At 41.2% G+C, this 13,873-nt stretch overlaps 1 protein-coding gene across 1 annotated transcript in view; it reads right to left on the bottom strand.

Annotated features, from left to right (window-relative positions):
• The window catches only part of trpm6 (transient receptor potential cation channel, subfamily M, member 6), a 186,879-nt gene that overhangs the window by 122,250 nt on the left and 50,756 nt on the right, over positions 1–13,873 (bottom strand). The window contains exons 10-12 of the mRNA XM_078559318.1: positions 9,233–9,305; positions 9,044–9,144; positions 3,335–3,469 (exon numbers count right to left, since the gene is read on the bottom strand). Of these exons, the coding sequence (XP_078415444.1) occupies positions 3,335–3,469; positions 9,044–9,144; positions 9,233–9,305 (309 nt within the window). The remainder of the gene's footprint in view (positions 1–3,334; positions 3,470–9,043; positions 9,145–9,232; positions 9,306–13,873) is intronic.

The raw sequence follows: 13,873 nt of genomic DNA on the forward strand, positions 1-13,873 counted from the left end.
CTTGGGCACAGAGGGGTTGAAACTCCTCTTGAGTGGGCTACAAAATGCACAATAGTGAATTGGCAGGTAATTTTACACTCCACTAAATTTAGTTTACATTGACTACTGCCCAAGATAAATTTTAGCCCATATTGCCATTCCTTCATTGTCACTGGGTCAAATTCACAGAATTCCTTGCCTAACACCATTATTTGGGCAGTATCTGCATGACCACCACAGCAGTTTAGAAGAAGGTCCACCATTACATTATCAGAGAAGCTGTGGACTGGAAATAAATGTGGCATTAACAGAATTGCCACACATCCGAGAATGAATTTTAAAAATTGGGGACAGGGCAGCTGATTCAGCAAATGTCTCCCATTCTTGAAAACCCAGCAGAGATAGAGCCAAAAACTGGTCTTATTTTGTTAACAAACACAACAACCTGTTTTTAGGTAGTGCCTTTGATATAGTGAAACTTCCCAAGGTACATGGCAGAAGTGATACATAAAGCAAAATTTGACACCAAGCCACATAAGAAGATATTAAGTCAAACCACCAAAGGCTTGGTCAAAAGAGATAAGTTTAACGAATCTGAAAAAAGAAAAGGAAGATGGAGAGGTAGAAAGCTTAGAAAGACAATTCCCAAGCTTAGAACCTGGAATTTGAAGACATGACCACCAATGTTGGACTGATCAAAATGGGACGCTCATGAGAATTAGATGAGCATAGATGTCTCAGAAGATTGTGGGGCCGGGGAGGGGTGGGGGGTTACAGAGATGAGGAGAAGTGAAGCTGTGAAAGATGAGAATTTTAAAATCGAGGCCTTGCTTAACCAGAAAGCACAGGTGTGACGGGTGAACTTGCTTTGAGTTAGGACCAGCAGAATTTTGGATGATCTCAAGTTGGTGGAGGGAAAAGTGTGGGAGGCTGGCTGGGAGTGCACTTGAATGTCAAGTCTAGAGGTAACAAAGACATGGATGAGTGCTTCAGTATCAGATGAACTGAGGCAAGAAATGTGGCTAAAGGGGAATTAGGTAGTCTTAGTGATGGGAAGGATATGTGATCAGAAGATTACCTGAGGGTCAAATATAACACCAAGATTACGGACAGTCTGGTTCAGCCTCAGACAATTGTCAGGAAGAGGGTGTTATGACCACAGCTGGTGCTAATTGTTGCGCAAACCAAATCCCAGAGGGAAACTTGGCTTATGGGCCATACCCTTCTTTTTGAATTCTGAAAACGAGAAGGGTACGTACTGATCTCAGCAATAAGAAGCCCAGTAATACTTTTGGGATTTTAAAAATTAAAGGTAAAAGTTTTACTAACAAGAATAAAAGAAAACTTAAGCACATAAGATTAAAGATGCACAGTTAAACTTGGTCTTACAAAACATTTCCCCAAAAAGACTCTCTACGTAGTCAGACCCATAAGTAAACACCTTCTAGGCAACACTCACTTATAGATGTTTAAATTTTTAAAACCCAGTAATATTATCCAAGGCATACTGTTGTAGCTTCAATAAAGGCACACCACATGACCTGTAACTCTCTTCCACTCTGATGTGAAAATTCAAACCTCAGAAAAAAAGTGCTTGAATGAATGATTGATTCAAACTGCATCCTCTGTCAGCCATAGCTCCAGCTGTTACATCTCACACCTCCAACTCAACAGCCCTGAAATACCCTTTTCCCTTTCATTCCATTGTTTTCACACCTCTGTGAAACTCAAATCCTTCCAAAGATCTTTCATGTTTTAATCTTGTCTTTGCTTTCGGGTCAATAAAATATAATATCCCCACTTCTATTTACCTATGAAACTCCTGCAAGATGCAAGCATGTCTGTTTGTACCTCTGACTCCCCTTTGATATTCAAGCAAACTCTCCACTTATCTAAAAAAGCAACTGTTAGATTTAACCTATTCACTTGTACCTCAAACCTAACACCTCTAAGCTTTTTGTGTTTTACACCCACCAAACAACCTGTCTCCTATTAATCTCTGCCCAACTTAATTACATCATAAAACAAAAACAGAATTACCTGGAAAAACTCAGCAAGTCTGGCAGCATCGGCAAAGAATAAAAGAGTTGACGTTTCGAGTCCTCATGACCCTTCAACAGAACTGAGTAATATTAGGAGAGGGGTGAAATATAAGCTGGTTTAAGGTTGCGGGGGAGGGGAGAGAAGTGGGGGGGGTGCGGTGTGTGTGGTTGTAGGGACAAGCAAGCAGTGATAGGAGCAGATAATCAAAAGATGTCACAGACAAAAGAACAAAGAGGTGTTAAAGGTGGTGATATTATCTAAACGGATGTGCTAATTAAGAATGGATGACAGGACACTCAAGGTACAGCTCTAGTGGGGGTGGGGTGGAAAGACTAACAGGGCATAAAAGGTATAGATTTAAAAATAATGGAAATAGGTGGGAAAAGAAAAATCCATATAAATTATTGGAAAAAAACAAAAAGAAGGGGGAAGAAATGGAAAGGGGGTGGGGATGGAGGAGGGAGTTCAAGATCTAAAGTTGTTGAATTCAATATTCAGTACGGAAGGCTATAAAGTGCCTAGTCGGAAGATGAGGTGCTGTTCCTCCAGTTTGCGTTGGGCTTCACTGGAACAATGCAGCAAGCCAAGGACAGACATGTGGGCAAGAGAGCAAGGTGGAGTGTTAAAATGGCAAGCGACAGGGAGGTTTGGGTCTTTCTTAATTACATCATACACATACACACACATATCCTCTTTACAGAATAACACAATGTTCTCCAAAAATATTTTTTAAAACATCCAGAATTTGTAGCAGGGCCTTCCAAATGTTTAATTGGAGTAAACTTCTGTTCATCTACCCCCACTGTAGGGAGTATAATGAAAAGGAGGTTGAAGAGGCAAAAATGAGGAAAAGTTAAGAGAAGAAAAATGGAAAGTAAAAAGTGATAGGGAAGAGAAATGAAAGGGATGAGGGAGACAAAAGTGAGGGAGGTGAGAAGCAAACTTGGAGGAGAGACAGGAATGTGAGGGAAAAGTGAGAAATACATGGATAGAGAAGAAATTGCAAGAAAAAAAATCAGAGGTGAAGGAGGAGTGAAAAATTGTTTTTTTTTTGCAGATTTATCAGTCCCAATATCTTTAGCTAGAGGGAGTTGAGAGTTTTAGAATACTGAATTGAGTTTTTAAAATACTTATTTCAAGACTTGGGAATTGCCTTGAGCAAGTCAAGTCCAAAAGTTTCTGACTGAGGCAGCCAGGCGTGTACAGCAGTCTCTGGTATCCCTACCAACATTTTGTTGTAGCTATGCTGTGCTGATAAATCTATTTGGTAACATGTATGTATGGATCCAAAGTATATAAATGGCGTGCAGACCGTGTTGTAGAGTTCCTCAAGCCTGGAGATGGTGAGAAAGCGATGGATGCTCACACCATTCTCAATGAGCAGTTTCACAAAATCCACCCGATCCATTACCAAAGCATCAAGCATGGCCTGCTCCAAGGATCCCACCTACAGCACAATCAAATAAAACATGTTGAAAGAGTTGAATCTCTCAATGCAATGCCAAATCCATGAATTGCACCTTAACATGTTTCAATTAAAACCATCGACTAGCTATACCAAAGCAAAGCTACCATATAGCTCAAGTACAAATACATAAAATCCAATGTGCTTTAAATGCTTGTCAATTGTGTAAGCAGGAAAAGTTAAAGTTCTGAAGGGCATAACAGGTCAATAAGGATGTGGAAGGGAAAATTAAGTCACACCTGAAGTGTTAACTTGATCAATCTGCTGAGCCTTTCACAATTTTCTTTTCAAGTTTCCAATATTCATACGTTTGCTTTTGCTCTCTATCAGGTTACAACTGTTGGTGGTTTTAATTCAAAAGCTATTCTCCTCTTTAATACTTTATTAATGCTTATGCCGAGTTATCACATGGAAGCAAATTTCACTCCTGACATAGAAAAAGGTGGACAACAGCCCATTCCTGCCAACGAGAAGCCTAAGCCATTTTGGGGGCCAGACCTCATTGCCACGCCATCGACAGACCTATTAGCACCAGCAGCTCACCAACTCTGAGCTGGCCAGTAAGGCGAGCAAGCCAGCAACCAGACAGAACTGAGGAGGCGGAGAGGAATGGCAGGACTGAACACGGCCCACAGTATTCTTGTGGAACGTGGAGAAGCACTCCTGCTCCTCTAAACTCAGAGAAATAATTCTGAATTTGTCTTCTTGGGTCTTTTCTGTCACACTGCTAATTGGGGGCTGGAATTGTTCTGACAGGGTTTCATTTCATGTAAACTGCAGAGGAAATTCCGGTATTGGAATTTGGATCATGTCTGAGGAAATTCCTTGGCTTTCCCAGGATTGGCACCAATTGCACACTTGTAAGGTTTCAATGTAGCTATTGCCATCTAGAGTTCTGGCATGGATATCATTAAGGCAGCAGACAGTACACATGCTAGTATCATGATCCCAGTTGATGTTACTGCTGGAAAAATCAGATTCCAGAGGGGAACCTGGCTTGATAGATCCTAATTTTTCTTTTGAAACCATGGAGGAGGGTTACTGAACAAATTCACAGGAGTCTGCTGATGAACTTTTAACACAAAGAATAAAACATTTATTAAACAAGAAAAATGAACTATGTTACACCAGACAAAAGGTTGGAAAGATCTCAATACAAACACAAGAAAACAATTCACTATTCCTTAACCCTAGCTATATTGTTACAGACACATACAAATTGAAAGATAAAACAATTTACCATATCTATCTTATTCTCTAACATTCAGAGTAAGTATGCAGTATATGTGAACTGGTGAACTGTGGTCAGATGCACAACACTCCAAAGTAAATGACAAATGCGACCAAAGCAGATTCTATGGATTTCTCAACAACCCACCCAGATGCTTGTCACACTATGAGTCAACTGGTCTCACTGAAACTCTGTCTTTCTCACAAGGGTTTCCAATCTCCACATTTGAAGATCTCATGTTGGAATTCTCTTCAAACGTCGCACCTACTCGGGTGGCTTCAACAAGGATCCATCTCGAGGGTCTCACTCTCACCTTCTGAGATTCCTTTCCTCTGGATCTCCGAGTATACTCAAGCTTCGCCTTCCAAGCACAATTTCAGATCTATGGCCATGCCAAGCAGAACACCATTGCTTCAAAAGGTACTTCTGCCCCTATGGCCCTCAGCACGGAGTCACCAAACTTCGGATCTTCAGGGCTTCTCTCAAACACACATTGCTTCAAGTCTAAAAACAAAAAACTGCGGATGCTGGAAATCTAAAACAAAAACAGAAACAGAAATACCTGGAAAAACTCAGCAGGTCTGGCAGCATCGGTGGAGAAGAGCACAGTTGACGTTTTGAGTCCTCATGACCCTGAAGGACTCGAAATGTCAACTGTGCTCTTCTCCACCGATGCTGCCAGACCTGCTGAGTTTTTCCAGGTATTTCTGTTTCTGTTTTTGCTTCAAGTCTGTTCCCTGAAGCACTTTCTTTAACTTGGAGCCTTTTTCTCTGCTCCTGCCATTTGTCTTGACTCAGTGGGATCTATCTCTGATCCCTGTCTCTGTCCCTGCCTGGGACTTTCTTCTGGGACCTCTTTCTGTCCCACTCCCTGGTTTGGACCATCTTCTTGTTGGTGATCTTCTCCCAGTCCCCGTCCCCTGCTCCCTGGGAACCTTCTGTGGAATGGTGCTCTGGTTCAGGTCACCTAATATGCTTTTTGCACTGCTTCACTTCTTTATTTCTTTTTCTTCCATGCATGCACGCAAGGCCGGTTCCCAGCTTGAATTCGTGACAACAAATGAACTGTGTATGTGCGGCTCTTTTCCAGCCAGCGTATGCGCAGAAGGCCTGAAGATCATAAAAAACCACGGACTGCGCATGTGCGGCCATTTCCTAGCCAACTCATGCGCAGAAGTCCCAAGGCCCTCGGGGAACTATAGTTCCTGAACTGCGACTTTGATTTAAACTTGAGTAAGTATCAGAATTCGTTACACTAGTTGAACAACATGTTGACTCGTTTAGAGGCTGAAGAGCAAAAATCAAATGTTTTCTTAGACCAGGAATAGGATGCCCTATTAGAGAGTCATAGGTCATTCTGATCCGAGCATTGGCCAAGCCTACAGGCAGCACAGCTCACCTCAAACCATGTAAATGACTTTTCCCCCAGACTTGGGTAAGGATCTGTAGCATTTAGGTTGGCCAGATGTGTACTCTGCTCCACTATATGTTAACCTGTACTTTTTATTTACAGCTTTAACTTTCCACCTTTTATTACTCAATGGTTCCTGCTGAAAAGCCTGCTCTGTGGCCGTCAGATGGTGATGGAATCAGGCTTGGCTGTGATACTTTCCATAGTCAAATAGCTTTTTTAATACCCACTATCTAGAAGGAATATTCTTCTTTCCTCACAAGTTTTAGTGAGAAGGTAAACATAAGTATAATGCTTTATGCCCACTTCTATCTTTTTTTTGCTACAAATAGCCAACTGATGAAAATGGAGCTCAATAGGAAGAACAAGGATTTCTGGCAATTGTGGAAAAGTATCCAGCCAGATTCAGCACTTTCAGTATGTCACGAGGTTATGCCCCTTTAATTTTGAAAATATAATTTTTCAACTTTCAACTGATTGGAAAATTTGCAATTTGAAATGAGACAGAAGAACTACTTAAAAATGCAAGGCCACCTTCCAATGTGAAGTTCAAAAACAAACAAGTGACCCTTGGGGGAGCGTGAAGAGATTAACATTTCCTATAATTCAGAGACTCATCAAAACTAGTCAGTGTCCAAGGAAGCGACATTAAAATACAAAGTGCTGGATATTGGGACAATGGTTGCCACGGACAAACCCACCCAAAACCCCTTGGAAATACACATTGGGTGAAGTATAACAGGCCAGGCTGCAGCCACTGCAGAGAGATTTGCAAGAAAGTTTTCAGCAGAAGTGACAGGCTGAAAGAGTCTCTCTCTCTCTCTTTTGGAACAAGTGTATTACCTGGTTCAAGAAGTCAACGTTACCAGAAACCTACCAGCGAACTGAGATTTCGTAATAACTGCAACATCTTATACATATGACCACATCCAAGAAACCAGCTAACCTAAACCTAATTCAAAGTTTAAAATCTATGCCTCAAGAACAATCAAAGGACTCTTAACCATATATTCTTCACTGAACTCTAACTCCCCTTTTCTCTGATACGTGCGTGCGTGCATGTGTGCGTGTGGGTCTGAAGGCTGCCCGAGGGTTGAACTGACGCTGCTTTTATATTACTTTTTTCTCGGGTTTAGTGGTTAATAATTTTGCTCTTGCTTTGACTCAAGAAAACCTTATCTGATTGGCTCCTTATTGCTTATAGCTTAAATAATTAACTATATTTGGATTCAGAAAAGGCACATCCTCGTGATAAAGGAACTGAAACCTTTGTTGTGCCCAGCCAAGGAGGTTGAATATAGGGGAGCCAGTTCACCCCTTCTAGAGGAGCAGGAAATGGTGGGGAGAAAAATTGAACTCACAGTTATTTCAGGGATCCCCATAATTTTGTAAGTCCTTTTGATTTTCACATCATAAGTTGTCGAGGAATAAAGGTTAATCAGTTAGGTAGTTAATGGCCCCTCTCAGGAAGGGAGGGAGGAGAGAAAAAAGCACCTCACAGGTCTTGGCTGAAATTGCCAGCGACTGTTTGTCTCAGAGAGGTTTGTCACATCAGAGCTAAAAGTAACAGGTTGTAGAAGTTGAATTTCCCTTTCTGTGCAGAAATCAATAAACACAGCAAAAGATTTTCTTTTGGGGAAAAAAAACAGGTACTATCTATTGTACACACTAGCTGTTCAGATTTCACCCAGAAGGTATTCATTGTGCGAGTATGACCTTGGAAACAACTAAACAAAAACCACTGATCCATGGTATGATTTTTGCCTGCACGTTATAGACTTCCACAAAGATTAGGAGCTGGGCAATTAGCATAGTACAGGCTGTACTCAGCAGTATCAAGACATTTTCTTACCATTGAAGGCATTTTACACAAAATTTGTTACTTTAGAATTTGCAGGTGTGCTACTTTGAATAGAATGTTACACTCATTTTATGCTCAGAGGCTTTTCTTCCAAATGCTCTATCATGAAGTTTTGTGATATGTATTTCAAGATAATTCTGTATTAAATGTAATCCTTGCTTTCTGACATCGCCTACTTATTAATGTTAATCTTAGGATGTCGCAAAGCGCTTCATTGATAATGAATTATTGTTGAATTGTGGTTAATGTTGTTAGCTAGAAGAATGCAGCAATATTTTACATACACTGCAGTCCCATTTTAAGTTGAACGACCAATTAATCTGCTTTTGATGACAGTGGCACAGGAAGACGGTTTACAGGACAACTCATTTTCTTTGCAAAGTGCTTGGGACCTTAAATGCCCACCTGAAGAGGCAGGTAAGGACTTGGTTTAACATCTCAACTGAACGGTGGCACCTCCAACAATGCAACAGTTACTCAGTGCCCAGATTATCATAGAATCATGGAAACATTACAAGGCTTGGAGATTTTAATAATGTATAGATTTGGATAATCATAGAATCTTACAGCACAGAGTGAGGCCATTCCGCTCATCGTGGCTGTGCCTCTGCCAGTTTGAAAGAGCTATCCAATTAGTCCCACTCGCCAGCTCTTTGGCCCATAACCCAGTAAATATTTCCCCTTCAGCTACTTATCCAACTGAGTCTCTGCCTTTTCCCTGGGGATTCTGCCAGTGACTCCTGGCATTACAACAAGGAGCCAAATTTCAGAGTGCATTGTTTTTAAAATATGGATTGTCAAAAGTGTCTTTCAGATTTTAATACTGAATCTTCTTCTTCAGATAGCATCCTCAATTATTTGAGGGTTGCCAATCAGCTTATGCTGTGATTTTACTACAAGGCAGGGCAAGGAGGCAGGCACCAAGTCTACCGCAGCTGGACTAGTGAGTCGAACCCTGTGCTGTTGGCTTTACTCTAGAGCACATGCTAGCCAAATGGCCAACTGAGCTAAACACCCCCTCTTAATACTGTATATTATTAAAATAGTGAATACCTTCCAGTGTTGTCCATAAACCAAAATGTTTTTCTTAGCAATGTCCACTCTGTCCCATGCCAGTGCCAAACTTAGCTGATCTGATGCAGAAGTATTTGTGCCTTTAGAAAGAAAAATAATTTAAATATTCTGAAATGAAGTAAGATTCTTGTAAAGGAAGGTATAATTACTTAATATGGAACTGACTACCTTTGAGGAGAGCCGTTAATATTGCCAAATCAATGTCCTGCTGTTCTTCAGAGTCTGCATCAAAAATTGTAATCTGTGTTCACAAGAGAATATGGAACCGTCATCCTTCCACATACATTCTTGCACAAGCTTAACAAGCAAGTTTTTTTCTGAACCACAGCTTTATTTTCTTTCTCATTTTGTGGCTATTTTAAATTCCCCCTATTTCTTCTCCCTCCATTTATTACCAATCTTCTGCCTTTCTCCCTTAAAGACATGGGCTTCATCTTGGGATATGATTTCACCAACTGGGTGGTCATTCTGCACGTCTGAGGTTTCATAGCCAGTGTTGGCAGATTATTTGACAAAAGGTATATCACAGCTAAGCAGTCAGCTACAGTCGTGAGCTGTACAGAAACCAGCTTGACTGACTCATAGAAATGGGAGTAGCTTACTCAGCCTCCCAAGCCTGTTCTGCCATTCAATAAGACCATGGCTGATTTGTACTTCAACTCCATTTATCCATCTTTGAAACATGTCGCTTGACACCGTACTTAATAATCTCAGCGTGGAAAATTTCAATTGACCAAGAATTCACTGCATTTTGGAGGGGCGAATTCTACATTTCCATGATACTTTGTGGAAAAATGCGCTTCCAGATGTCACTTCTGAATGGCCCAGCTCTAAATCCAGTCCAGGTACACAGATCATTAAAATGTCATGAACAGATACAAAAAGTAACCTAAAAAGGGTAATGGAATGCTAACCTTTATATCTAAAGGAATACCTAAAGGATAGAAGTCATTCTTCAGTTATACACAGCCCTTGTTAGAATATACCTGCAGTGCTGAGAGCAGTTCTGGGCACACACCTTAGGAAGGATATATTGGAGTTAGAGGGAGTGTAGATTAAATTTACTAGAACAATACCTGATCTCCCAAGGTTAAGCTGTGAACAAACTATGATTGTATTCCCTGGAATTAAATGGTTACACAATGATTTGATCAAAGTTTTCAAGACATAAAGGGGAACAGATAGGGGGGATTGGGAGAAATTACTTCTACTGGATGAGGAGTCCAGGACTAGGGGGCATAGTCAAATTTTGAGCCAGATCTTTCAGGAGTGAAATTAAGGCCAACATTTTTTTGCAGGGTAGCTGGCTTTGCCTCCTGGCTTAAAAGTCAGGGGCTAGCCAACTCCACATGGTTGGGAACCACAGACAATTTTACAGTCGTTAAGTAAAATGCTGGTAGATCTGCACGGTACTATGCTTGGCAGTTAACTATCAGTAACCATCACTGGCGCATTCTCTATGGCAACGTCTCTACCAATCAGATTCCACTTGCCAACCAATCAGCAGTCTCTTCACATACAGTATAAATTGGTGTTTTCCACTTATATTGGTATTCTTGTGAAGTATCCTGATGAGTTCAAGATGGAAAGATTAGACATGTCTCTTTTTTCAGTAATACTCAAGTTCTGTACCACCCAATGACTATTTGTTGGTGCTGTGGACTGACAAGTCCCTGGGTCCTGATGGACTTCATCCAAGGGTCCTAAAAGAAGTGGTTAGTGAAATAGTTGTTGCATTGGTTTTAATTTTCCAAAATTCCCTAGATTTGGGGAAGGTTCTATTAGATTGGAAAATAGCGAATGTAACTCCTTTATTTAAAAAGGGAGCGAAACAGAAAGCAGGAAACTACAGGCCAGTTACCTTAAAGGGAAAATGTTAGAAGTTATTATTAAATACTTAATAGCAGGGCACTTGAAAAAATTCAGGATAATCAGGCAAAGTTAACATGGTTTCGTGAAAGAGAAATCATGTTTAACCAATTTATTGGAATTCTTTGAAGTAATATATGCTGTGGATAAAGGGGAACAGGTGGATGTACTGTATTTAGATTTCCAGAAGGCATTTGATAAAGTGCCACATCAAGGTTATTACAAAAAATAAGAGCTCATTGTGTAGGAGGTAACACATTGGCATGGATAGAAGATTGGCTAGCTAACAGTAAACAGGTTAGGCATAAATGGGTTCTTTTTTAGTTTGCAAGATGCAAAAAGTGGTGTGCCACAGGGATCAGTGCTGGGGCCTCAACTTTTTACAATTTATGTAAAATACTTGGATAAAGGGACCAAACGTTTGGTTGTTAAATTTGCTGATGACACAAATTATAGGTAGATGTGAAGAGGACATAAGTAGGCTACAAAGGGATATAGATCAGTTAAGTGAGTCAGCAAAGATCTGGCAAATGGAGTATAATGTGGGAAAATGTGAAATTGTCCATTTTGGGAGGAAAAATAAAAAAGTATAATATCTAAATGGTGAGAGATTGCAAAGCTAGGGGATGTAGAGGGATCTAGCTGTCCTAGTGCATGAATTGCAAAAGGTTAGTATGCAGGCACAGCAAGAAATTAGGAAAGCTAATAGAATGCTATTGTTTATTGCGAGGGGAATTGAATACAAAAGTAGGGAGGTTATGCTTCAGTTACACAGGACATTAGTGAGAAGGTTGACTAGATTAATACCTGGAATGGGCAGGTTGTTTTATGAGAAAAGGCTGGACAGGCTAAGCTTGTATCCACTGGAGTTTAGAAGAGTAAGAGGCAACTTGATTGAAACATATAAGATCCTGAGGGGTCTTGACAAGGTGGATGTGGAGAGGGTGTTTCCTCTTGTGGAAGAATCTAGAACCAGAGGTCACTGTTTAAAAATAAGGGGTCACCCATTTAAGACAAAGGTGAGGAGAAATTTTATTCTTTCAGAGGGTCGTAAGCCTTTGGAACTCTCTTCCTCAAAAGGCAGTCGAAGCGAAATCTTTGAATATTTTTAAGACAGAGGTAGATAGATCCTTGATAGGCAAGAGGGTGAAAGGTTATTGGGGGTAGGTGGGAATGTGGAATTGAGGTTACAATCAGATTCAACGATGATCTTATCGAATGGCAGAGCAGGATCGAAGGGCCGAGTGGCCTATTCCTGCTCCTAATTCGTATGTTTGTATCTTCGTATGACACCTCATTTTAGGTATGCCTGGTGTTGCTCCTGGTATGCCCTCCTGCACTCTTCATTGAACCAGGGTTGATGACCCTGCTTGATGGTAATGGTACAGTGAAGCATATGCCAAGCCATGAAGTTACAGACTGTGGTTCAATACAATTCTGCTGCTGCTGATGGCTGACAGCGCCTCATGGATGCCCAGTTTTGCATTGCTAGGTCTGTTCAAAATATATCCCATTTCGTATGGTTGTAGAGCCACAATGGAGATTATCCTCAACGTGAAGACCAGACTTTGTCTCCACAAGGAGTGTGCAGTTGTCACTCCTACCAATACTGTCATGGATAGATGCATCTGTGACAGGTAGATTGGTGAGGACAAGGTCAAGTATGTTTTTCCCTCTTGTTGGCTCCCAGTCCAGCAGCTATGTCCTTTAGCACTCGGCCAGCAATGGTGCTACCGAGCGACTCTTGGTGATGGACATTGAAGTCCCCCACCCAGAGTACATTCTGTGTCCTTGCCACCCTCAGTGCTTCCTCCAAGTTGTCTTCAACATGGAGGAGTACTGATTAATCGGCTGAGGTGGTGCATGGTAATCAGCAGGAGGTTTCCTTGCCCATGTTTGTCCTGATGCCATGAGACTTCATGGGGTCCAGAGTAGGAGTTGAGTATTCCCTGGGCAACTCCCTCCCGACTGTATACCACTGTGCTGCCACCTCAGGGATGGTGATGGTGGTGTCTAAGACATTGCCTGTAAGGTATGATTCCATGAATATGACTATTTCAAGCTATTGCTTGACTAGTCTGTGGGGCAGCTCTCTCAATTTTGGCATAAGCCCCCAGATGTTAGTAAAGAGGACTTTGCAGGGTCAACAGGGCTGTGTGTCATTTCTGGTGCCTAGGTTGATGCCAGATGATCCATCCAGTTTCATTGCTATTTGTAGGCTTTGTAGCAGTTTGATATGACTGAGTGGCTTGCTCGGCCATTTCAGAGGGCATTTAAGAGTCAACCATATTGCTGTGGGTCGAGTCACATGTAGGCCAGACCAGGTAAGGAGAGCAGATTTCCTTCCCTAAAGGGCATCAGTGAACTGGGTGGGCTTTTACAATGATCGACAATGGTTTCATGGTCATCATTAGACTCACTTTTTAAATTCCAGATTTATCTATTTAATTTAAATGTTAAATGGTGGGATTTGAGCTCGTGTCCCCAGAGCATTAGCCTGGGTCTCTTGATTACTACTCCAGTGACATTGCCACATCGCCACCGTCTCCCACCATTTACTTAGCTAACTCCTCTGATGATTTTATTTAAATTTTATTTCAGTGCTTTGAGGACTGTTAAAAAAATGTAAATCCATACTTGTTCATGGGGCAAGTCAGAGAACACTCTTTTGTAAGAGTAGGTGGATTATACACTTGTCCCAGGAGTAGCTATGGACAATGCTTCCAACAACAGGCAGGCATCTTATCCTGATGCAGGCAAGTTAAATACTCATTCTAACTGCACAGGCCATTGGTGCACCTCTGTCAACCATAGGGCTTTACAAATCTCCTACAGCCATTAGAGAAGTTCCTTCAGTTATGGGTTATTCTTTCAAATATCTATGCATCAACAAGTTTGCATATGTGTAATGATATTTACTCCGTACCCCCAGGGTTGTGG

The sequence above is a fragment of the Cetorhinus maximus genome, chromosome 2 (genome assembly GCF_964194155.1).
Source record: "Cetorhinus maximus chromosome 2, sCetMax3.hap1.1, whole genome shotgun sequence".
Lineage (NCBI taxonomy): Eukaryota > Metazoa > Chordata > Chondrichthyes > Lamniformes > Cetorhinidae > Cetorhinus > Cetorhinus maximus.